General features: G+C 40.8%; 1 protein-coding gene across 2 annotated transcripts in view; it reads right to left on the reverse strand.

Annotated features, from left to right (window-relative positions):
• Positions 1-1,274: 1,274 nt before the first annotated feature.
• C7 (complement C7) overlaps positions 1,275-24,196 on the reverse strand; it is a 59,366-nt gene continuing 36,444 nt past the window's right edge. Inside the window, exons 11-18 of one of the 2 annotated variants that reach the window (XM_057709354.1) lie at positions 21,007-21,235; positions 18,903-19,074; positions 16,522-16,609; positions 14,184-14,316; positions 10,540-10,731; positions 6,394-6,484; positions 4,024-4,208; positions 1,275-2,579 (exon numbers count right to left, since the gene is read on the reverse strand). In XM_057709354.1, the coding sequence (XP_057565337.1) occupies positions 2,407-2,579; positions 4,024-4,208; positions 6,394-6,484; positions 10,540-10,731; positions 14,184-14,316; positions 16,522-16,609; positions 18,903-19,074; positions 21,007-21,235 (1,263 nt within the window). In that variant the 3' untranslated portion in view covers positions 1,275-2,406. The remainder of the gene's footprint in view (positions 2,580-4,023; positions 4,209-6,393; positions 6,485-10,539; positions 10,732-14,183; positions 14,317-16,521; positions 16,610-18,902; positions 19,075-21,006; positions 21,236-24,196) is intronic. The other variant, XM_057709355.1, reaches the window with a different exon arrangement.

The raw sequence follows: 24,196 nt of genomic DNA on the forward strand, positions 1-24,196 counted from the left end.
CCAGACACAAAAAGATAAATACTGTATGATCTCACTTACATGAGATACCTAAAGCAGTCAAACTCACAGAATCAGAGAGTTAGAATGGTGGTTGCCAGGGACTAGGGACAGGGGAAAATGGGGAGGTGAATGTCAAAGGATATCAAGTGTCAGTTATGCAAGACAAATGAGTTCTAGAGATCTACTATACAGCATGGTGCCTGTAGCTATCGATGCTATAATATATACTTAAAATTTTCTAAGAGGGAAGATCTTATGTTAAGTGTTCTTACCATAATAATAATAATAATAATAATAAGGGTGGGAGGAAACTTTGGGAGGTGATGGGTATATTTATGGTCTTGATGGTGGTGATGGTTTCACGGTTGTATACTTATCCCCGAACTCATGTAGAGTGCTTTACATGTCAATCATACCTCAGCAGTTTGAAATTTTTAACAATATAAGAAAGAGCACAGGGACTTCTCTGGTGGCACAGTGGTTAAGAATCAGCCTGCCAGAGAATGGACTGGAGGACACCGAGCGGGGCGGTGGGGGGAGGTTGGTGGGGGCCTCAAAGGGGAAGCTGGGATGAAGTGAGAGAGTAGCATAGACACAGATACACTACCAACTGTAAAATAGGTAGCTAGTGGGAAGTTGCTGTATAACACAGGGAGATAAACTTGATGATGGGTGATGACTTAGAGGACCAGGACAGGGAGGGTGGGAGGGAGTTGTGGGATATGGGGATATATGTATAAATACAGCTGATTCACTTGGTGTACCTCAAAAACTGTGTACAAGAGTGTAAAGCAATTATATTCCAATAAAGAGCTAAAAAAAAAAAAAAAGAATCTGCCTGCCAATGTGCCAATGCAGGGGACACGGTTTGATCCCTGGTCCAGGAAGGTCCCACATGCCGCAGAGCCACTAAGCCCATGCACCACAACTACTGGGCCTGCGCTCTAGAGCCCATGAGCCACAACTATTGAGCCCACGTGCCACAACTACTGAAGCCCGTGTGCCTAGAGCCTGTGCTCCACGACAAGAGAAGCCACCGCACTGAGTAGCCCCTGCTCGCCTCAACTAGAGAAAGCCCATGTGCAACAACAAAGACCCAATGAAGCCCAAAATAAATAAATAAATAATAAATCTTTACAAAATAAATAAATACAAAATAAAAAAGAGCACAACAGCCATCCTTCATGGAAAGATTCTTTAAAATTAAACATAACACGGGTTTTTTAATTCCAAAGGATAGTATCTTTAATGAGTTTTTCAATCATTGTCATTCAAACTAAAGTTTCGTTGAAATGTATCAGAAAAATACAGATATTATTTTTATATAAAAGCATATTTTAAATTCCATTGACGCCCACTCATTTCACCGCCTGCAGCTGCTATTTTGTTTTGATGAAAGATGAACAGGGACTAAATAGAAGACTAATGCCTCAAATGGATCTGCCTGTGGAGCGCCCTGAAATATCTAGGGGCGTATCCACATTAGACTACACTGTTCTCCCAAGTCCTCGATCGCTCAATAGCTCAGGCATGAATGATGCTTCCCACAAAAGGAAAGGGGGGGAAGGGGGCCAACTGCAGGTCTTGTGTTTGGCACACACTCAAGAAAAGCTCCAGAGAGAAGCCTGAATTGTACTTGTTCTCAGACAAGAAGGTAGAAGGTGCCCCTGTGACCATAACAGGATGGATTTCACTCAGATGGTGGGTGATTCAACCTACTGACAAGATTAGGGATCTCTAGGTGTGGTGTTTGGGTCAACAGGGTGAAGCCTGAGATTACCACTTGGGATGGAAAAATTGTATCTGCCTTTTCCCATTCAAGATCCCCTTTGTATTCAGTTTCCCTGTGTGAAGGCAGCCTCTCTAACCTTTCTGTTCTCCTAACCAATCTGTACAGCGTATTCTAGCCCATGGGCAGAGTCAATTATACATAAAAGAATCATAGAGCATTCAAATTTCTCTAGTCTAACCCTCTAATTTTCAGATAAAAAAAAAAAGTCAAGGTCCACAGAAGTTAGCAATTTTTCCAAGAACACGCAGTTAGCTCTTGCAAAGATGCATCAATATCCTTCAGCCTGACATTTTAAAAATGAGAAGACTGGGGGGGGAGTGAATTGGGAGACTGGGATACCAAATTGTACACTCTAAATATGTGCAGTTTGCTGTAAAAAAAAAAAAAAAAAAAAAAGAGAGAAGAAGAAGAAAAAGGGAGTCTGGATTCGGGTTTGGGAGAACAAAGGTTTGTGTAATTATTCAGGGCTTGCAGGGTGAGAGAAGTGGACACGGAGGGGAAGGAGAAAGAATGGGCCTGCGTGCTGAGAAGCTGTCTACACGGCCTGTTGTGCAGAGCTTTTAACTTGGCCACAGCGGATGCGTGATCGCGAGCAGGCCCAAGGGCGCCGGGAGCTACGCGGCGCAGGGCCGGATGTGGGTGACTGAGATGCTCTGTCCTCGGCATCTCAGGACGCCGGCCTCACACTCTGTCATCGTCCGCTCCCTGCCGTCCACCTCCACGCAGACGCTGAACCCTGCTTCCTCGCACTCTGAGGCGGCTCTGCAGACACACTTGCTGCTCTGGGCTGGAAAAAAGAAGCGAGAAAGGCTTGATGGCATATGGTGGCGGTGCAGGCGGCAAGGGGCATCACGTCCAAAGTCGTGATGATTGATGATTGAAAAGCTATAGATGCTCCTGCCTCACGTGATGCAATCGACTACCGGCCCCTTTGCCCGGCCCCCAGGAAAAGCAGCGGGACTGGGCAAGGGAGGCATTTCGCTCCACTCAGACAGAATAAGTAGGTTTTGAGGCTGGTGACAGGCTTCCTATCTATTGGACCCCGCAGGCCGGTTCACTTCTCCATGTGCTGCCCAGAGGAGCCCCAGATCCGGTGTGATCCTCCAACCCCCAGACCAAATGTGCAGACCTCAGCAAAGAGCCCGGCAGCAAGGCTCAAACAGAGGGAGACAAAGAAAAGAAGAAGTGACTTGCTTTGAGAGAGGGGGCATGAAATGCAAACGGCCTCATGTCCCGTGAAGAAGGAAAGCCGTGAGTACGCTGAAGGCTGGAACACACCAGCTGGGTTCCCCACAAGGAGGGTAACCAGGTCGGCCAGCCGACTGTGGTGACTGCCAAACCGAAAGTGACCCAGACATGGTTAGAGTTATACGTGTCATCCTCTCTGCTGCAAACGGGACAGGAGCACATGGAAAGGTGCCCAGCAGGTATCGGCCAGGAAAGGGAGGGCCTGAGGAGCTGGCAGAGACCTTACAGATCCAGATCACACAGTCCGGCTCCCAAATGTGCAGATGGGGAAACAGGACGGTGACTTGGCTCCAGCAACCCAGCTCTTCCCTAACGGAGGTGGGCTGGCCGGTAGTGGCTGTTAAGATCACCGTTCAGTGCTACCTGGACACAGCACCAGCAAGTATGGAATCACGGTCTGAGAATGTAGCACCTCCTTTTCTATTCTCTTCACAGCCTTCTGACTGCTTCTAGGGGAAAGTGTCAGCTTGGCCCTGGTGTGCTTTCAACGTGCCCCTAATACTTGTTAAACACCCCTTATCACAAGGGGGCACCATCCCCCAACCTTTGACGGGCATCTGACTAGAATCTCCAACTTTGTTTTATTTCATTGTAGGTATTTTTATGGTTACCTAATTTGTATGGCAAGTGATATTTCCTTTTAAAGATGTGATATAAAGTTTCCTCGTTTAAAAAGTGTCATTTTTATGTGAGTCTGTTTCTTTTCTAATGAGTACGTAGTATGGAAAATACAGAGATAGAGCAAAAATCATGAAGGTGGAGTGATGGTCGGGAGGACATTCAGACCATCAGGGACGGTTCTTGATCTACTCCCCTCTCACGGAAGGCAACGGGGGAGGAGAGTTCATGCTCAGACCAGTCTGAGTCTTTGACATCCTCAGGGATGTGCTTTGATCTGCTGCTAAACTAGAAAACTGCATTTTTGAAAACTTCACTCCTATTATTGTAGGCTTTTATAGTTACAAACATGAAATGCCCCTTACCATCACATTTTCCCCACAGCGGACACACACCACAGTCTTTCTCAGCTGAGGCAGGTAAAGTACAGCTCTCTCTACCAGCAACAGTGTAATTTCTACCCTGACATTGGAGAACATGCATCTTGCAAACTGTCAGAGGCAGTATCCTTTTGCTTCTCTCATCTCGAGCACATACATCCAAGGAGGATCTGAAACAAATTTTTGAAAGTACTTTATTTACCAGATTTTCTTTTTTCAAAGCTGTGAATGAGAAGTGAAAGATGAGGCTCTGAGCTCAGCACCTCAGGTGTCACCCACCGCGAAACAAGGGAACAGAAATGCAAATGCTCTTCATTAGACGTATTAAATGCAAAATGGACATATTTTGCTCTGTATTGACTCACAATTTTTACAAACTTAGATATCTAGTGTCAATCTAGATTCATCTAGAACAGATCAGATACAGCAAATTAGAAGAGAAGGTAACATCGGCTAGCAACAGCTGGTAGATTGATGACAAAGGAGGAGACAGAAAATTAGCAGAGATCAAACACTCAGAGGAATGGTAGTCAAATGCGGCCATTGACTGCAGAAGAAAGTAGCTCCTCCCAGCCCAGCAGCCCTGAGAGTTCTGGTCCATATTACAGCATTATCCACAGCTGATGACTGAATCCTCAAGGGAAGATGAACTCTATTTCTCAAAGCTATTTTTAGAGTATCTATGTTTACAAAATAGTTTAGAAATATTTCCATAAAATGCGTTACTTTTCTTATATGCATTGGTGCTAAAATAGTGGCAACTATTTGAAATGTCACTAATAAAAACAACCACACTTCTGAATGCTGATGGGTAAGGAAGCCATTACTGTAGTGAAATCCTGGACAACAAGGCATCATTGGATAGTAGACAGAATTTACATTTACCTCTATATATTTAGCTCAAATGTTTTCTTTGACCAAGAGATAAATTTATTTGGACATTTACATAACAGAAACAAATCCTTGTATCTCTTTTTTTTATCTGTTTATTTAAACTTTAAATAGAAGTACTCAGAACAACTTAAAGGGCGGAGACCTTACAAGGCCACTTACCTCGTTATCAGTATCTGATATGAAAACTCTTACCATGTCTGTAAACAACAGGCTGCCGATAAACTCAGTGAATCAGAGAAGTTGGAAAGGGATGAAAATGAATCGGAGTAAACAATGATTAATAGAGAATAACAGCACAGTCGGAAGATTCTGGGCTGACCATTTCCATTTATGCTATTCAGTTTAATGTTCTCCTTCACACAAGAAGTTACTTCTTATAAGATACCACCATAGTCATCATTTTCCAAGGTAGGTGTTCAAGAGTTGGATATGTGTTCTGATGACCTTACTAACTGAAAGCCAAGTTAATTGACCAATAAATTTGTGTTTTGATTCTTAACCTTAAAGATGGCCAGTAAGTCCTGGGACTGGATATCTTGCATTTGCCTCTCTGGATACACCTTCTCTGCTTCTTCACCCTGCCTGAGAGGCTGACATGTATAGATCACATTAATAGACTTCCTTGTCCTCTAGTTTCAGGGGTGTATGATCAATGGGGGAGTCTGGCAGGAGATTGGAGGGAGGGAAGAGAGTACAATGGGGGTTTTTACCCCGCTGGCTCACTCCTAAGGATTTCTGAAGTCCCTAAAATGAGGGACTCAACTCCTCCTCCTCCTCAACTAGTCCTCTATCAACACGTTTTCATACATGCTGCTCTCTCATACTTTCTGTCTTGGACGTGGAGATACTGTAAACCCAAACCACTACCAATCCAGGAATACTGCCCCGTGGCTTGCAGTTTTCTTTACTCTGTGCACATTTCTGTAAATAATGTCACCAGTAAACCTCCTCTTGTTCTAATTTAATCATGCCATCCGTATCCAACATCCAGTAATTACTTCAGATATCTTTCTACAATGGAGTGATTTCAAGTGGGGTGGTTTTCTTAGAATGCAAACCGAGAAACAAACATATTTCAAGAATCAGAAAGGCAGCTGCTTTTTTCCTCTGTTGGTATTGCTTTGAGAGTTTATGTCTCAAGGGAATGTCAGCCCTAATCTCCTCAAGCTCAAAATCCTCATGTGACAGTTTTGTCATTTTGTCCCATTTTATACAGAGAATAAGCAAACTCAAGCAGTTCTTCAGCCTTTCTCACCACCAGCCAGATTAGAACAGTGCCTCACACCACTAATGGTCAGCCCCAGTGACCCAGGCAAGTAACAGGCAGCAAATGGACTGGGTTGAAATGCAAAGACCCTTAAGCCTTGGTAAGTAACACCTTTGATCCAACAGAGACTAGCATCTAAGAAATCATCCCATCTATTTTAAAGAAAATAAAACAGAGAAGAAGCCAGAGCTTACCCACATTCATAGGGCATTTTACAAACACATCTTGAATTCTGCAGTTTCTCCCAGCGCTGACATTCAGGCATTTCCGGTGTCAAAGGGGCAGCTAAAATGATGGCAATGTGATCATTAGGAGAAGAGCTTTTTTGTAGTAAATGAGGGTTATTTTAATTGTTCACCTAGGCTCTGTCATTTCAACTGCAACAAGTTCAAACCGTAAAAAGAAATAAAGCTATAAAGCATTTTACAAGAGACAGAGCGTTCCTAGGAGCGTCCAACAAATAATTTCATTGGTTATAATAGCCACCACTGCCTGAGCATTTACTCTTGGCCCTGCCTTTTTGATACGTTGTTATATTTAATCCTCCCTAATAAATGCCCGTTTAAGAGATGAGAAAACTAAGAGTCAGAAAAGTTAGGAAATTCATGCTGGTTAACAAATTGGCCAAGCCAGGATTTAAGTCCACATTTGTCTGAACTGAAGGCCCATGGAGTAGGTGCCCTTTCATCAAGTAGGTGGGGGTTGAAAAACTGTTTGTTAAGTAGATGCATTTTGCCCACTGTGCCTATAATGAGACAGAAAGCAGCATCAAAACTTGACCCATACGTAGAGAACTTGCAGTATCTCAAGGACATCTATAATAACGTCTCACATGTAAATGTCCAAGTGGTCTCCCCTCAACAGTGAGTAAATGTCTGGAGGTACTTACATTATTAAAATCCTTGCCTTTACTTTATATTTCCTAAAAACTGACAGAAAACCAATCATCATTCCAGTTTTGTCAGGAAAACACCTTGGTCCAACTTACAAGACTTCAATTTGCTGTGGCTTCAGCTATGCCGGACTACAGTGTATACAGTCTACACCATCCTGCTATTTCCACCTCCTGCCAGCTTCATTACAATGGAATTCAGTGGCATATACTTTTGCATCATAAAACTAATTACCTGTTGGATATATCTATAAAAGGTCATTTGTCTTTGTTTCTATGGGTGAACAAACTGTGGAATAGTTCCTTACTTTGGAAAACTTAAAAGCTTTAGACATGACAGGAAAATCTCATGAACAAGGATGGCATAAACTTGTAAAAATGGTAGCAAGGTGAAGTATGCCTGCCGTGTTCAGCAATCTGTGTAGCAAGTACTTATTCTTTAAACATTTTTCTTTAAAATGATATTATCATAAATACAGCGTAGTATCCTGAATTGGATCCTAGATCATGAAAAGGACATCCATGGAAACACTCGTGATGTATGAATACAGTCTTTAGTCAATAGTATTGTACTAATTAATACTAATGTCTTGGTTTTGACCAACTAAATTATATCAAGGTATGTTAGGTGTTAATATTATGGGAAGATGGGTAAAAGGTATGTGCAAATTATACTTGCAACTTTTCTGAAATCTAAAATGATTCCAAAATAAAAGATTTTAATGGTATTATCTAGATCAATGCTTCTCAACCAGGGACAGTTTTGCTCCCCAGGGGACATTTGGCAATGTCTGCAGACATTTTTGTTTGTCACCCCTGTGGGATGCTACTGGCATCTAGTGAGCAGAGACCAGGGATTCTGCCGAACATCTTACAATGTAGAGGACAGGCTCCCACATCAGTGAATTATCAGGCCCAAAATTCCAATAGTGTTGGGGTTGAGAAGGTCTGATCTAAATATACCAAAACTGAAGTTCAGTGACTAAGCCGTGTAAATTTGTTCTGCATTATTATTAGCAGTGTTGTTGCTAATCATTCGTAAGGATGGAATTTTAGATTTTAAATATTTCCTTTTTCTTTTTTTTCTTTTAAGGTGGGTTCAGAATCTTTTTTTTAAAATTTATTTTCTTTTTTGGCTGCTTTGGGTCTTCGTTGCCGCACACGGGCTTTCTCTAGTTGTGGTGAGCAGGGGCTTCTCCTGTTGCAGAGCACGGGCTCTAGGCACACACCCTTCAGTAGTTGTGGCTCTCGGGCTTAGTTTCTCTGAGGCACGTGGGATCTTCCCTGACCAGGACCAGGGATCAAACCCATGTCCCCTGCATTGGCAGGCAGATTCTTAACTACTGCGCCACCAAGGGACGTCCTTTAAATATTTTCTAAAGGTTATTATAATTTCTTTTTGAAAAACTGCTTGCAGAATTACCTAGACCAAAGACTCTTGCATTTAAAAAGAATGTAGCTTTGTTATCTTCATAGCTTAATTAACCAAATAAACTCATTCTTAAGGCCCACCTACAGTATATACCTTTACTATTTTAGAACCAAATATCCTCTCTGGAGATGGTTGACAGTGATGGTTGAACAATAAGGGGAATGTACTTGAAGCTACTGAATTGCACGTTTTTAAATGGTTAAAATGGTAAATTGTATGTTGTGTGTATTTTTACCACAATAAAAAAAAGAAGACTAAATACTTATACAGCAGGTGTCTTAAAACTCTGAGGCTGACAAACCTGGAACTTTTTGTTTGTCACAGGCTTAGTTTAAAGGTAGTTCTTACTGTTACCCACATCTTCCAAGAAACACACAGGTCTGAAAAACACCCTTAATTAAAACCTTAATAGAATTTGCTACTGAGTGGGAGAAAATTCATATCAAACTGTGCTATAAAATGACTGAAAAAAACACTTCAGGAAAAAAACAAGTATATAAGGTATATAAGCTTATGTGGAAGAAAGGAGCAACCTCATCAACTTGCACATTGTTCTCCTTAATTTTAGTATTATTGATACAGGCCCATCACTTTATCCCAAATAAACTCAGTTATACTTCCGTGCACGTAGAAAATAAAGCAGTTGTCACTGGTGTGGGCCTCTGACAGCTACAGAGCACGTGGGAGCGGGCACGGCGGCCACTCCACTGAACACGCTGCCCCTCCCATTCTGTCCTCTGTGATCTGTTTAACACCACCAGTCAGAGTGCTCCAGCAGTCACAGCCTGCTCTCTCTTCAGCTGTGAAGCTCTAATTCACCTAATATTATTACTCATGGAAGCAACTACTTCATCATCACCATAGAGGACAAATTCCAGCATTGAATTAAAAATCATATACTCAAGAAATAAGACTACCATATAAAATAGAATGCAAGTGTAATTTTCTTCTTTCTTGTTCTTAATTGTTGAAAACATAACATTTTCCATTTATTTAAAAAAATGTAAACAAAGCAGAAAGAGGAGGTTATTTTGAAAACAAATCCATCCCATCTTAAGTATCTCTAAAAAAGAAATAGCTTGGCTTTCTAAATCTCTTCCTGCCTTAGCATCTTAAAAGACCATTTCATGCAAATGGACTTTTTTACAAAACAGAAAGAGAGCCACAGATTTAGAAAACAAATTTACAGTTACCAGAGGGAAAAGGGGGGATAAACTGGGAGATTGGGATTGACATATACACACTATTATATATAAAATAGATAATTAATAAGGACCTATGGTACAGCACAGGAAACTCTACTCAATACTCTGTAATAGCCTATATGGGAATAGAATCTAAAAAAGAGTGGATATATGTATATGTATAACTGATTCACTTTGCTGTACACCTGAAACTAACACAACATTGTAAATCAACCATACTCCAATAAAAATTAAAATTTAAAAAAAGGCCATTTTAATATGCCATGTGTTCATAATACTGTATAATTGGATTTCTACTATTAAGAACAACTTCACAAATCACAATACTTTTCCTTCAACAACTTCTACTTTGCAGCGCTAAATGTAAATGCTTTTAAATTTTCAATTTCAATAACACTGATAACCTCTGAGCCCAAAAATGAAACATGCAGAATTTTACATAAATACTGATCCCAACTCTATATTTCATAACAGCACAGTTTAAAAAATCAGGAGGAAACCAGAAATCAGCTTTTAGAAATTCTTTATTTTCTTGGCACTCTAACAAATATAAAGCTAATCTTTGATATGAAGGATTTAATTTAAAATTTCAGAATCACCAGGGCTCTTCCTGCCTTTCCTTGAATTCTGTGAGTCTATCTGTGCCATGTGAAAAAAATCTGTTCCCCATTCTATGAACTGACCTCTTTTTCATAGCGGGACAGGAATGGAGGGAATGACTCCATTATGGAGGCTCAGTGCCTTGAAGAATTGCCACAGGGACTCACTCCCTGAGTGCAGGTGTCCTTGGACAGACCCAGGAGCCACTCACCTTTTTGCACACACTGGGCATTCTTCATCTCAGGGTTCCACTTAAGGCTGGATCCGCAGAGAAATGTGGAAGGACCTTCTAAGGACCTGCCACCTGAACAGGAAAAGGTCACCTTCTCGCCAATGGTGTAGAAAGGTTTGTGGGGATGACTCTGCATGCCATCCATCAGTGCAGGTAGAACGCAGGCAATTCCTAAAGAAAAAAGAGAGCAGAGTACAAGGGTCATTGCTTTCCTTAATCATCTTTAATAAAAAAAAAAAAGACATCCTCGAATGGTGCTGATACCCTTGTTCTGCTTTTTCTATTTAGAAGACAAAGCAGAAGAGTCAAGTTCACTCTTAGGATGCCCTGAAAGACATGCCCTATCCGTGTCTGGCATGTAATGACATGAATGACTGAAGACCAAAACAGTTCCCACCCTTTCACCCCTGCCCCAAAGCCATGTGACAATTTAAAATGAATAAGCCTTTTGGAGTCCTCAAGCCAGTCTGCTATTAAAACCAGACTTTTCACAGCTGCCGCTTCTCTCTCTCTTGTCTGGTAAAGTCCCACCAGAATTTTCATTTGCATATCATTAGCATACAACCAATTAAATATTTTGTTATCTGAAATTTTTAAAGAACCACCTTTAACCTTGCAACCATAAAAGTGTTAAATCTGTTTTGGCTTCCCAGTTCTATCTTTTCTTATTCCGTTACCTTCGTTAGCTCAAATCTACTTGAAAAAACAAGGAGAAACATGAGAAACGTATAGTCATGGAAAGCGAGTCAGAAATCACAATTAAAAAAAAAAAAAAAAAAAACTTTGCCAGTCTCTCTAGTGGACTTTGGACAATATTCTACAAAGTGCTGCTTTATTTCTGCACCATTTTCATCAGAAAAATCCATTCATTCATTCAAAATCAGCATTTATTGAGTGTCTGTATTTTGCAAGTATGTTGCATGCTGCTAGGGACACAAAATTCTAGTCACATACTCTGTCTTCAAAAAGCTAATAATCTAGCATCAGATTTGTTTATTTCTGGCCATGACACATTTGCTGGTTTCACACTGATGCTCCCACTAAGACATATAGAAAGGCTGCACAAAGCTAAAAGAAAAAGTATTTCTGAGAGTATCAGACAGCAATCACAGCAGTGGAAATCTGAAGATCCAAGACTCAAAATGGAAGTCAAAAGTGGCGATTACAATATTTGGTAATGCTTTTGTCCTTGAGATTATTTGTAAATTTGAAAAAAAAAATTTTAATGTGCTGAAGGGCTGCAGAACTAAGGAGAAGGCTGCAGCTCAGAGGCTGAATAGCTGCATAGCTTTTAGCAGTCTCGTGGGGCTAGGAGAGCACAAATTAGAGTCCAATCCTGTTACAAAGGAGTAGCCTCAGAAGTCCCATACTTTCCCTTTAAATCCCTTAATGGCTACAACCTAGGATAAAGGTAAACAAGACATAAACCAGCCTCGTTCCTGCCAGAAACAAACCTAGATCTTTTCTAGAGGAAGACAACGTCATCCAAAGCCTCAAATTATTTCTTAATTAATTTTACATATAAAGTCTGGCATCCAATCAAAACTAATCTAACACTCAAAAATACAATAGAAACAGATCTACAGCAGATCCAGATGATGGGGTTAACAGACATGGATCATGAAATAACTATGATTAATATTCTGGAAAGAATTAAATTAGAAGATGGAGAATTTCAACAGAGAATTAGAAAGTATAGAAAAGTAGACAAATGGAATATCTAGAATTGGAAAATGAAATTAAGAGCTTAGTAGAGTTCTTGAAAGCAGATTATACACAACTGTACAGAGAATTAATAAATTGGAATAAAGATCAATGGAAAATATTTAGAATGAAACAGAGAGAGAAAAATTGATGTAAAACAAAGAAATGTAGGGACTCCCTGGTGGTCCAGTGGTTAGGACTCTGTGCTTTCCCTGCTGCGGGCCTGGCTTCTGTCCCTGGTCAGGGAACTAAGATCCTTGCAAGCCAAGCAGCATGGCCAAAAAAACCCAAAACAAAACAAAGAAATATATATATACACATACACACACATTCACACACATATATATTTACACACGTATGTACATACATTATAAAAAATGTATCATTTGTGTCTCATGAGGAGAGGTAAGCAAGAACGAGACAGAGCAATATCTGAGGACAAAGGTGAACAATTATCTAAAATCGGCAAAAGACATTAAAGCATAAGTTCAAGAGTGCTTTGAAGATCAACCAGGACAAAGACAAAGAAAATCACACCTAGGCACATCAGAGTAGAGTTGCTTCTGGAAAAAAAACAAAAAAAATTCTTAAAAGCAGTCAGACAAAAAAAATATGATTTCCAAAGGAGAAACAATAAACCTGAAAGTTGACTTCTTGCTGGAAAACAATGAAGTCAGAAGGCAATGCAATAAAGTCTTTAAAGGGTTTAAAGAAAATAATGCTAACCTAGAATTCCTCATCCAGTAAAAATATCCTTCAAAAGTAAAGATAAAATAAAAATGTTTTAGATGAACAAATATTGGGACAGCTTTTCACCGGTAGATACACAATAAAGAAAAAGAAGCTCTTCAAGCAGAAGTATCTTATTAATCTTTTCAAAGAACTAACTTTTGGCTTTATTACTCTTAGCTAGGGAATATATATATTCTATTTCAGCAATATTGATAGTCTATTTCTTCTCAAGGACTCTAGGGCAGAGAGGCAAAGAGACACAGAGACAGAGAGACAGACAGAGACAAAGAGAACAAGAGGAGACCTTACAAATCAGTAAGAAAAAGACTAACAAAACAACAGAAAAAAATGCCGAAAAGATTAGACAACCACTTCCAAAAAAAAGTATCCAAATGGCCAGAAAAATATATGAAAACAGGCTTAACATCATTAGTCATCAGAAGAAATACAAATTTAAAAATACAAATTAAAAAATAAGATATTGCTACACACTCACCAGTACAGTTAAAAAAAAATTTTAATATAGACAATATCAAGTGTAGGTGAGGATACAGAGAAATCTTGACTTCTCAGATTCTGTCTGGCATGTAAATTGATACAACCACTTGGAAGACTGGTAGCATTTACCAAGTCTAAATGTATGTATACCTGACATCTCAGCTTTACTCCAGAGAATAAACAGTACATGTGTGCCCTAGGACTTTCCTCACATAGGCTAGACCAACCGATATAGGAAAAATACATCCCTGTAGCTCTGTCTATCCATCTGCTGAAGAATCTTACATTGTAGTACAGCTGAGATAGAAACCAGAGAATAGTGTCAGGGTGATACAACATGCAGAAGCACTTACTCAGATGCCTACATCCAAACACAATAGGATCAAAAGCATTTAAGGCTTATAGATTGTGCTAAATCCCTGGTAATTGAACTCTAAAGAATGTCCTGATGGTTTTAGCCAGAACTGAGCCCCCTAACCTATTCTAATCTGCATCAGAAACTTTTAAATTGCAATAAAATGTGCCTCGCCTAACAGGAGCACTAGCAACTAGAGAAAGCTGAAGGGTTTTCCAAGGCATTCCTGAAACTCGGAGGTCAAGACAAGGGGTATAAGGTGAACAGTTATTTATCCTGATTTATTTCCTTCCACACTAGTCTTTCATCTTAAATTATGATCAAGTGCACTCACTCTGACAATGCATCTTCCCAACAAGCCACTGTAAGTTTTCTCCACATCTGGCAACAGGGTCTCCAACAAGAGAGTATCCTTCGTTGCAAGTGTACACTATGTTTTTCCCAACAGGAAACATGGCGCCTTCATCCTAAGCAGAAATAAAAGATGGACAGAGGAAGAATATGTCTCTTGTGCATTAATAAAATGTTTCTTTAGATATATTAGCCTATAATCACGACTTCTTTAATCATCAGGCAACTTACACTCAAATAACTCATTTTGAAAATTGTCCTTAAAAGTATTTTTTCCTGTAAAGTTCTAGCCAACAACACTGGTATCACCATTAATTGAAATAAAGCTATTAATGCCACTGCACTATAATTTATTGACTGCTCCCCCAAACCAAACATTGTACTAAATATTTTGCTCAAATTACTTTAGTGGACACTGCCCAAGTAATTTCTCTTATACTTTCAGGAAAGTCTGTTATCAGATTTTGAAAATGTCCTTGTCAGTCAACTCTTCCTAGTGAGGTGTTACAGGCTGTCCGTTGGCAATACTGCCATTATGAACAGGCAGGAATGTTCAAATCCTATCAACATGTTCATGAAACTTTGAGTTTCCCACTGATGACTTTTAGGGGACGCATCAGGTTGATCTTCCCCCACCACCTTCCTTGGCCCCATCATGTCACGGAAGTGATGCTGGGCCTGAGTCACACTCAAGGACATGCCAGTAGCCTGTAACGCCAGGAGGCGAGATTCCACAGTGAAGCAAGGAAGAATCTGGAGTCTGAGCCTTGAGGGAGTCATCACACTCCTTTGGTGTCTCTCTTGGCTCCTTTTCTTATCCTTCTAGTTCTCTACTCCTCAAGAGGATGGTAAAGAAAACTGGCCTAGGAGAGGGCTTGGAGCTGGACCAGCTCTGCTGTCAGCATTCGGACAAAATTCTGCGTAGCCTTCTTCTCGCAGTCAGTCTTGCTCCCCCGACCAAGTCTGGATGCTTCATGGGAGTTGGTAGGAAACAGAGCACCCAGATTGGCATTGAGATGTGAAGAAAATGGGGACAGATACTTATCTTTCTTTGTTCTAGCCCCTAGGCCTTTTGCTACCTTGCAGAAAGGACTTCTATATGCGAAAGTCTAACTCAACAATGTCTAAACCTGGCTGTCTCTGTCAGAATCACTAGTAGCAATTAAAAAAAAAAAAAAAAGACTCTCAAGCTCTACCCTAGACCTACAAAATGGGGGGGGGGGGGCAGAATGGAGAACAAGGGGCACCCAGCAATCTATTGTTAGGTTCCCTGGGTGCCTGTGATGTAGCCAGTCCACGGGACAGTGTTTGGAACCCCCGGCTCCTTCCAGGGCACCACATGCACTACAGCTGAAGACAGCAGCTTCGTCGTGGTTTGCTGAAGTATGTGAGTTTGCTTGGCCTCATTCCATAAGCATGTTTCCTTCAGGAACTTCACGGATTGTGGTGACTGTAGTGGGACAATGTGAGTGTTGGAGATCCTAGGGTCACTCTCTCTCTGTCTCTCCATACACACACATAAACACACACACACACCCTTCCCAACATCTGCGAATATTTCAGCAAACAGTCAGTGAGCATACATGCAAGGCCTGGCATTTGGCATTTGAGATGCAACATCCTTCTTGGAGAAAGCGAGGCTGGTAGCATTGAGAAAATCCTGATGAACAACAGCTCCTGTGTGAGCCACGAAGAGACACTTCCTAGGGTTTGCAGCCAAAGCCTCATCATAACAAGGAGTGAGAAGAGGATGGATTAAAATGGCCCCAAGGCCAAGAAAATTTCCCAAAATGACAAGTGGCAGATGACTTGTGTTCCTTCCTGAACAAGAAATTTGCTCAAAGTACAATGAGTACAAAATATCTCACCAGACACTGGCTAACTGTCTTACTGGCTCCTGGTATAAATCTAATGCTTTACCCCAACCCTTGTATTTATGAGAAATTTTAAAAAACTCCTTTCAGTGGGAAAAATAGGGAAAGTTCTCTATGTTGAAAAACTTGCTTGTAGATTCCTACTTTCGTGTTCAGAATGGAAATGTTTAGCAGCCCTCTGGCATGATTGTATTTCTAATTCATTGGGTGGTGATATTGATTTCCCTTAGCACAGCAGATATACTGCCTCCTGCAGAATTCTAACTGCCTGGGGCCAAAGAAGAAAGGTCACAAACAGAAACCCTCACTGCTAAACTAAAACGCACATATAAAATGTTTTTAGCACTGTTTCATCATGGAAGGGGAAATAGATTATGACATCAGTAGAGGGCGAGAACCTGCAGCGAAGAGTATACATAAAGGAAAAAAGTATCTTTCATAACCAACTTGAACAAATCCGTCTTTCAAGGCAGGAGGTGATGGACAGAATTCTGTTGGAACCAAAGACAAAGGGAAACAATGTGGTTCAAGCAATCTGAAAGGAAAAGGAAACAAAATATAATGAATGTGATGTATTTTCCACAGTTTAATAAATATTTTACACCACAGTGAATTTTTCATTTGCATCTGAAGGGACTCCATCATGTAAGTACGCCGATGTGATGTTTTTGTCATTCTCAGAACAAAATATCTGATCACATCCCATGACAGAAAACACAAATGTACACTCAAGTTTCCAAAAGATAACTACCAGATCAGTAGGAGGGAAAACAAGGAAAAGGAAAAGAAATAAAGTCACTGGACAACGCATATGCTTTATGTGGTTTCTAGAGGTCCTCTGTCTCACACCCACTTTTTCTCCTGCTGTTTGGTTCTTAAATACCTCTAATACAAAATGAATTCTGCCTTGAAAATGACATAACTCGAGTTTATGATCCTGCAAGAGAGGTAACACAAAATAATAACTACTTTTGACTGAGCGCTTACTGAGCTAGGCACCTCGGCAGATGTTCTACAAACATGCCTCAGCTCAGTTCGCACTCAGAGGAACCCCAGGAGATATGTGCAGAAAGGCTCAGAAAGTTTCAACAACTTGTCCAAGAGTAAAAAAATACCAGGGCTGGATTCACATCTAGTTAGTTAGGCTCCTAAAACCATGATTGTTCTATGTCTCACAAGGTACACCCGAATCTTGTCAGAGACCTCACCCTCAGACGGTAGTTTAAAACCCCTCATCAAATCCTCTAGGCTTGAGACGCATAGTTTCTCCAGGCAGGAGCCCACTGTGTCCCCCTTTGCCTGGCAAAGTAATAAAGCTATCTTTTTTCTACTTCCCCCAAAACCATCAACAAAATTTGATTCAGCACCGGTGTACAGAGATGCCGAGCTTTCAGCATCATAATCATGATAACGGTGACACCTATTCCTAAAAAGTGATTTTCAGCAGTGCCTCTGAGGTCACTATACACTAGTATTATCTCCACTCCAGAAACACGAAATCTGAGGGGAAGCCTTACAAACAGCCTGTGAATGTCGCCTCCTCGTGAGCTGAGTTCCTTATATTCTTGTCACACACTGAGGAAACTCAGAAATGTGAGGTATTAAGCATAATTTTCCTTTTTTTCGAAGGCAGAAGAGGATATTTCCTCTCCTCTGAGCACCAAGAAGAGTGAGCATTCTCTCAGAATGCTCTGTGCAGCCAGCTTTATGTCTACAGGCAGAGGAAATACGCCCACTGGGGCAGAGGTCTCCTCAGAGACCCTCATCTTCCCAGAGATCTGTGCCCTGCAGGTGGCATTCTCCTCCTACCAAAATCTCATGTGTTTTCCATCTTCCTCAGCCAACAGATATTGGCTATTTTTGAATTACGAGGCACGTAAGACCTAGGAATAAGGCATCTCACCTCCCTAGGCTAATACCAGACACCCAAGAATCTTACACGTTTCCTCAACTCACGTGACCTTCAAATTATCTTTCTAGAATTTTTGCCAATCCCTGATCAGAAAAGGTTAATAAGGACAGTATTAAAGAGTGGGGGTGTGGCATAAAGAATTCTGACCCCGGGGTATGATTCAGCAATGAAGTATTTTTTTAAGTATTTATTTACTTATTTATTTTTGGCTGTGTCGGGTCTTAGTTGCCCCACAGCATGTGGGATCTTAGTTCCCGACCAGGGATCGAATCTGCATCCCCTGCATTGGAAGGTGGATTCCCAACCACTGGACCACCAGGGAAGTCCCACAACAAAGCATTTTTGAAGATTGCTTTTGCAAGATCCTGGCAGACGAGAAGTTGGTATCAGACAACTGGACTAATCAGTGAAGATGTGAGCCATCTCAAACGTGCGCTTTATGCGTAGTCCAAAGTAAATAAATAAGAGTGAGTGGAAAAGTAGTACAATTATTAGTGAGTGAATGCCTACTATATGCCAGGCACTGTACTAATCACTTTATATTCTTAACCTCAGGCAATATCGTATTATCATTGTATCTACTATTTTTATCTTAACTTCCCCCAAGGTCCCAGAGCAAGTAGGTGGCAGATCTGCTGGATGCCAAAGCTGCTGCTCGCATCCACTGAGCCAGACTGCCTTCCAGTTCCCCAGCCTCCTGTAACACCTGCGTCAGGAAAACTTGAAGCACATAAGTGCAAGTTGGCCACAATATGCCTCTCTCCTTCAACTGACTCCAGTGCTGAGGGCAAAGCATTCCCTGATAAAAATCGCCACTCAAGGTTTACATCTTTCAATAGCAGCAACCGTGTGTTCCACGCTTACTGCCGAAGGCACTGAGTTTTACGTACTCGCCGGGAGGTCGGGTCTCCATTACCTTAAATGCTCCAGCTCCTCATCTTCGCATTGCCTGGTTTCTGACATTTCTCCAATGCAGGATTTCCCACCCCCACTGGGAGATGGGTTATTGCATTCACGGCTCCTTGTTTTCTTCCCTTGAACACAGGGGCCCCAAGAGGACCAGCAGCTCCACCCTCCATCAACCCCTCCTGTGAATAAGAGAGAGGTTGTTCAGAGAGTACTTGGAGAGGACGATGTCATGGCTTAGTAAGCCACGCTTCCTGCTCTGTGATTATTAGGGGAAGGGACGATCTGGGGTTTGTCATCTTCCCTCTGTTCACTGAGGTGTTCCACAGTGGCCAGACTGTCTCTGCACAGTGACTAGGATGGTCCGTACACTTGCAATACTATCTCAAATTTGTTTATTATTTTACAACTGTTTCAAAGCACTTTCACATGCATTTTATCATTCATTTACTTCTCACAAAAATGAATGGAGGTGGCCGAAGAGGTCTGTTAACATTCTCATTTGGTAGGCGTGGAATGCAAGACACAGTGGTGAAAGGCTATGCCCAGTGCTGTACTGGTGGCCAAGAGCCACATTCAGACCATAACCCGATCTTATGGCCGAGTCCAGGCTCTTCTTACCACCCTCCAGTCTCTCAGTAAGGCAAATCAGGTCCTAATGTTAAAGCAGTGATTGGGCACGAGAAGAACAGAGTCTACTGGGTACTCCAGGCTGCCAACCGCAGGGCTGGTGCTGTACAAAATGAGGACATACACAAGTAGGAGAGATGCTTCTGCCTCCTGTCAGCATCCTTCTCCAATCTACAGGCACCTCCTCAACTCACCCCTGGCCACCTGCTACTTCAGAGCTAGTTCGTGGCTCTCAGTTTTTAGTATTTCTCCATCATATTCCTTGGAGGAGCTATGAGAGAATTTGAGGCATATTCTAAGAGCTTTGATTTCCTAGTTAGAAACTGATCTCAGGAATCATTTCCCCCAGGGCATGACTTCCTGACAGTAGATGGGTGTGTTTACTGCTCCTTGGCTATTTCTACTATGTGACTTACATCCCTCTTCTCCCCACTCCCTCTATAGCTACTCCTCAGTATCACACACACCAAAACCAAGACAATGTGTATAATTTTTCCCATGCTCTTCCTTACCCTTTCTTCCACAATTAGAAATTGAGTTAATAAAGTCCCCTGAGTATCTTAATAGTAGGTAATAAGAGCTTGATAGATTATGGTTGCTACTCCATTCCTCACCAGCAGAGGGAGCTTCCATTTTATCAAATAGCTGCAAATCCAAACCTCAAAGGGATGAATCACAGTGGTGGCATTTCAGTTTACCAGGACAGGCCCTTTGGGGACACATTTGGAGGCAAGGATGCTTTCTTTTTTTTTTTTTTTTTTTTTTTAAGGATGCTTTCTTGATGCTCGTTTATAAGCAACCATGGTTTAGTTATGTACTTACTCAAACATTTATTAAGTGACTTTATGAATTGAGCTCTATGTCAGGCTCTGGGAATAATGAAAGGAATTAAACAATTCTGACCTTAAGAAGTAAGCTTTCTAGAGGAGCAAGACATATAAATAAATATAAGAACAAATATACACAAATCCTCTTACCCTTTGCCTACTCATAAAGTCAACTTCACATACTAAATACTTAAAGCACCAAATGCACTGTTGAGCACATAGCCGATGTTTGACAAATTTTTGTGAATGATTGATGAGTGGAGCATAACATAAAACAGAAATGTAGGTGTTTCCAAGAGCTTGCCACCAGAGAGGTTAGTCCGTGTAGACACAAGCTCTGCAGGCTTAAGTTACAACAAAACCTTCCTGAGATGACTCTGGGAGGATGGAAGGTGTTTCAGGCATAAAACTGTTCTAATGCAGAGTGGAGAGTAAAAGGCGGGTCTGTTCATTCAGATGAGAAAATAGACAGCAAAGGGCCCCAACCTCAGAAGCTACAACCTGGAGGTGAAATAAGGAGGGAGAGACAAAGTCAAAGCCCGAAGAGACTTCCCCCTCTCCATTCACGAAGAAGCACAACCTCGGGGGGGCCAGACGGAAAGGGTAATTCCCTTTTCACTGTGTCCAGCGTAACTTGAAAGAATGCGGCACACTGACCTGCTTGATCCCCTACGAGGGCTCCTTTTTCACATGCCACACCAAACGTGTATGGTTTGCAATGGCACTGACACTGGGTCCCCTTAACCGTGGCCATGCCACCGTTTTGACAAGGCCGGCAATGGCAGGGATCAAATTCATCCAGATACTCCTCAATGGCCCGTTTCAGGTATAGTCTTTTCACCGAGGCACAGGGTACTTCCTTTACCAGCTCATACAAAGGTGTCAGCTACACAGATAAAGATATCACGGTCAGTAACCAGGGTTTTAGGAGAGAATATTTTCCTTTTAGCATTTTGGCTCAATCCCCATTAAAACAAAATCAAAAGCCACTCATCTTGATTCCAACCATTTCTTGTTCAAATAAAAAGAGAAAACAATTCACTTTCTTTACAAGACAAACCACAGAAAATTAGAACCAGGTAGGGAAGAAATGTTTTTTGTACTTTGTGTACACGCATAAAATTTTTAAAAACCAACAGGATGTTCATTTTCTAGTTATTGAAAGATTATTTTGAAGACAACACATTTCCACCCTTGCAGAGGACAGAAGAAAAGGAAATGCACTTAAAGAAGTAAATTCAATTAAATTTAAGATTAAATATCCTGACTCTGAGATAGTTAATATATCTCTCTAGTGGAGACTATGGTTCTCTCTCCCTAAAGAAACTTAAAGCAGGTAGGCATCATCGCGCTCTCTTGGACAGATCTGATGAGGAACAACGTCAGGACCAGACATGGATTGGCTAAGCTCTAACGATCTGCTCTCCCAGGAACAAAAAGGCTCTGATTTGTAGCCTTTACCAATTTCTGCTGTGTAACTACTCCCACCATGGCCAGTTTCAGGCTACTACCATGATGTCACTGGGTACAGAGCTGAGAAGAGATGTGCACCATTGGCTCTTTATTTTTTTTAAGAACTTTATTGAGATACAGTTAACATACAATAAACTGCATATATTTAGAGTGTACAATTTGGTATCCCAATCTCCCAATTCATTCCCCCTCAACCCTCCCCGCTTTCCCCACTTGGTGTCCATATGTTTATTCTCTACATCTGTGTCTCTATTTCTGCCTCACAGACCGGTTGATATGTATCATTTTTCTATATTCCGCATATATGTGTTAATATACAATATTTTTCTCTTTCTGACTCACTTCACTCTGTATGACAGTCTCTAGGTCCAGCCATGTCTCTACAAATGTCCCAGTTTCATTGTTTTTTACAGCTGAGTAATATTCCAGTGTATATATGTACCACATCTTTTTTATCCATTCATCTGTTGATGGACATTTAGGTTGCTTCCATGTCCTGGCTATTGTAAATAGTGCTGCGATGAACATTGGAGTGCATGTGTCGTTTTGAATTATGGTGTTCTCTGGGTATATGCCCAGCAGTGGGATTGCTGGGTCATATGGTAACTCTGTTTTTAGTTTTGCAAGGAAACTCCATACTGTTCTCCACAGTGGCTGTATCAATTTATATTCCCATCAACAGTGCAAGAGCGTTCCTTTTTCTCCACACCCTCTCCAGCATTTACTGTTTGTAGATTTTCTGATGATGCCCATTCTAACCGGTGTGAGGTGATACTTCATTGTAGTTTTGATTTGCATTTCTCTAATAATTAGCGGTGTTGAGCAGCTTTTCATGTGCTTCTTGACCATCCATATGTCTTCTTTGGAGAAATGCCTATTTCGGTCTTCTGCCCATTTTTTGATTGGGTTGTTTGTTTTTTTGATATTGAGCTGCATGAACTGTTTATATATTTTGCAGATTAATCCTTTGTCTGCTGATTCATTTGCAAATATTTTCTCTCATTCTAAAGGTTGTCTTTTCGTCTTGCTTATAGTCTCCTTTACTGTGCAGAAGCTTTGAAGTTTCATTAGGTCCCACTTATTTATTTTTGTTTTTATTTCCATTACTCTAGGGGGTGGATCAAAAAAGATCTTGCTGTTATTTACGTCGAAGAGCGTTCTTCCTATGTTTTCCTCTAGGAGTTTTATAGTGTCAGTGTCTGGCCTTACAGTTAGGTCTTTAATCCATTTTGAGTTTATTTTTGTGTATGGTGTTAAGGAGTGTTCTAATTTCATTCTTTTACATGTAGCTGTCCAGTTTTCCCAGCACCACTTATTGAAGAGGCTGCCTTTTCTCCATTGTATATCCTTGCCTCCTTTGTCATAGATGAGTTGACCATAGTTTATCTCTGGGTTTTCTATCCTGTTCCATTGATCTATATTTCTGTTTTTGTGCCAGTACAATACTGTCTTGATCACTGTGGCCTTGTAGTATAGCCTTACCTTCTCAAGATTGCTTTGGCTATTCGGGGTCTTTTGCATTTCCATACAAATCGTAAAATTTCTTGTTCTAGTTCTGAGAAAAATGCCATTGGTAATTTGATAGGGATTGCATTGAACTTGTAAATTGCTTTGGGTAGTATAGTCATTTTCACAATGTTGATTCTTCCAATCCAAGAACATGGTATGTCCCTGCATCTGTTTGTGTCATCTTTGCTTTTTTTCATTAGTGTCTTACAGTTCTCTGAGTACAGGTCTTTTACCTCCTTGGTTAGTTTATTCCTAGGTATTTTATTCTTTTTGTTGCAATGGTGAATGGGATTTTTTTCCTTAATTTCTCTTTCTGATCTTTCATTGTTAGTGTATAGAAATGCAAAAGATTTCTGTGTGTTAATTTTGTATCCTGCTACTTTACTGAAATCATTGATTAGCTCAAGTAGTTTTCTGGTGTCATCTTTAGGATTTTCTATGTATAATATCATGTCATCTGCGAACAGAGACAGTTTTACTTCTTTTCCAAGTTGGATTCCTTCTATTTCTTTTTCTTCTCTGATTGCTGTGGCAAGGACTTCCAAAACTATGTTGAATAGTAGTGGTGAGAGTGGACATCCTTGTCTTGTTCCTGATCTTAGAGGGAATGCTTCCAGTTTTTCACCATTGAGAATGATGTTTGCTGTGGGTTTGTCATTTATGGCCTTTATTATGTTGAGGTAGGTTCCCTCTATGCCCACCTTCTGGAGACTTTTTATCATCAATGGGTGTTGAATTTTGTCAAACGCTTTTTCTGCATCTATTGAGATGATCATGTAGTTTTTATCCTTCAGTTTGTTAATATGGTGTATCACATTGATTGCTTTGTGTATATTGAAGAATCCTTGCATTCCAGGGATAAACC

The sequence above is a fragment of the Hippopotamus amphibius genome, chromosome 15, assembly GCF_030028045.1.
Source record: "Hippopotamus amphibius kiboko isolate mHipAmp2 chromosome 15, mHipAmp2.hap2, whole genome shotgun sequence".
NCBI classification, from domain to species: domain Eukaryota; kingdom Metazoa; phylum Chordata; class Mammalia; order Artiodactyla; family Hippopotamidae; genus Hippopotamus; species Hippopotamus amphibius.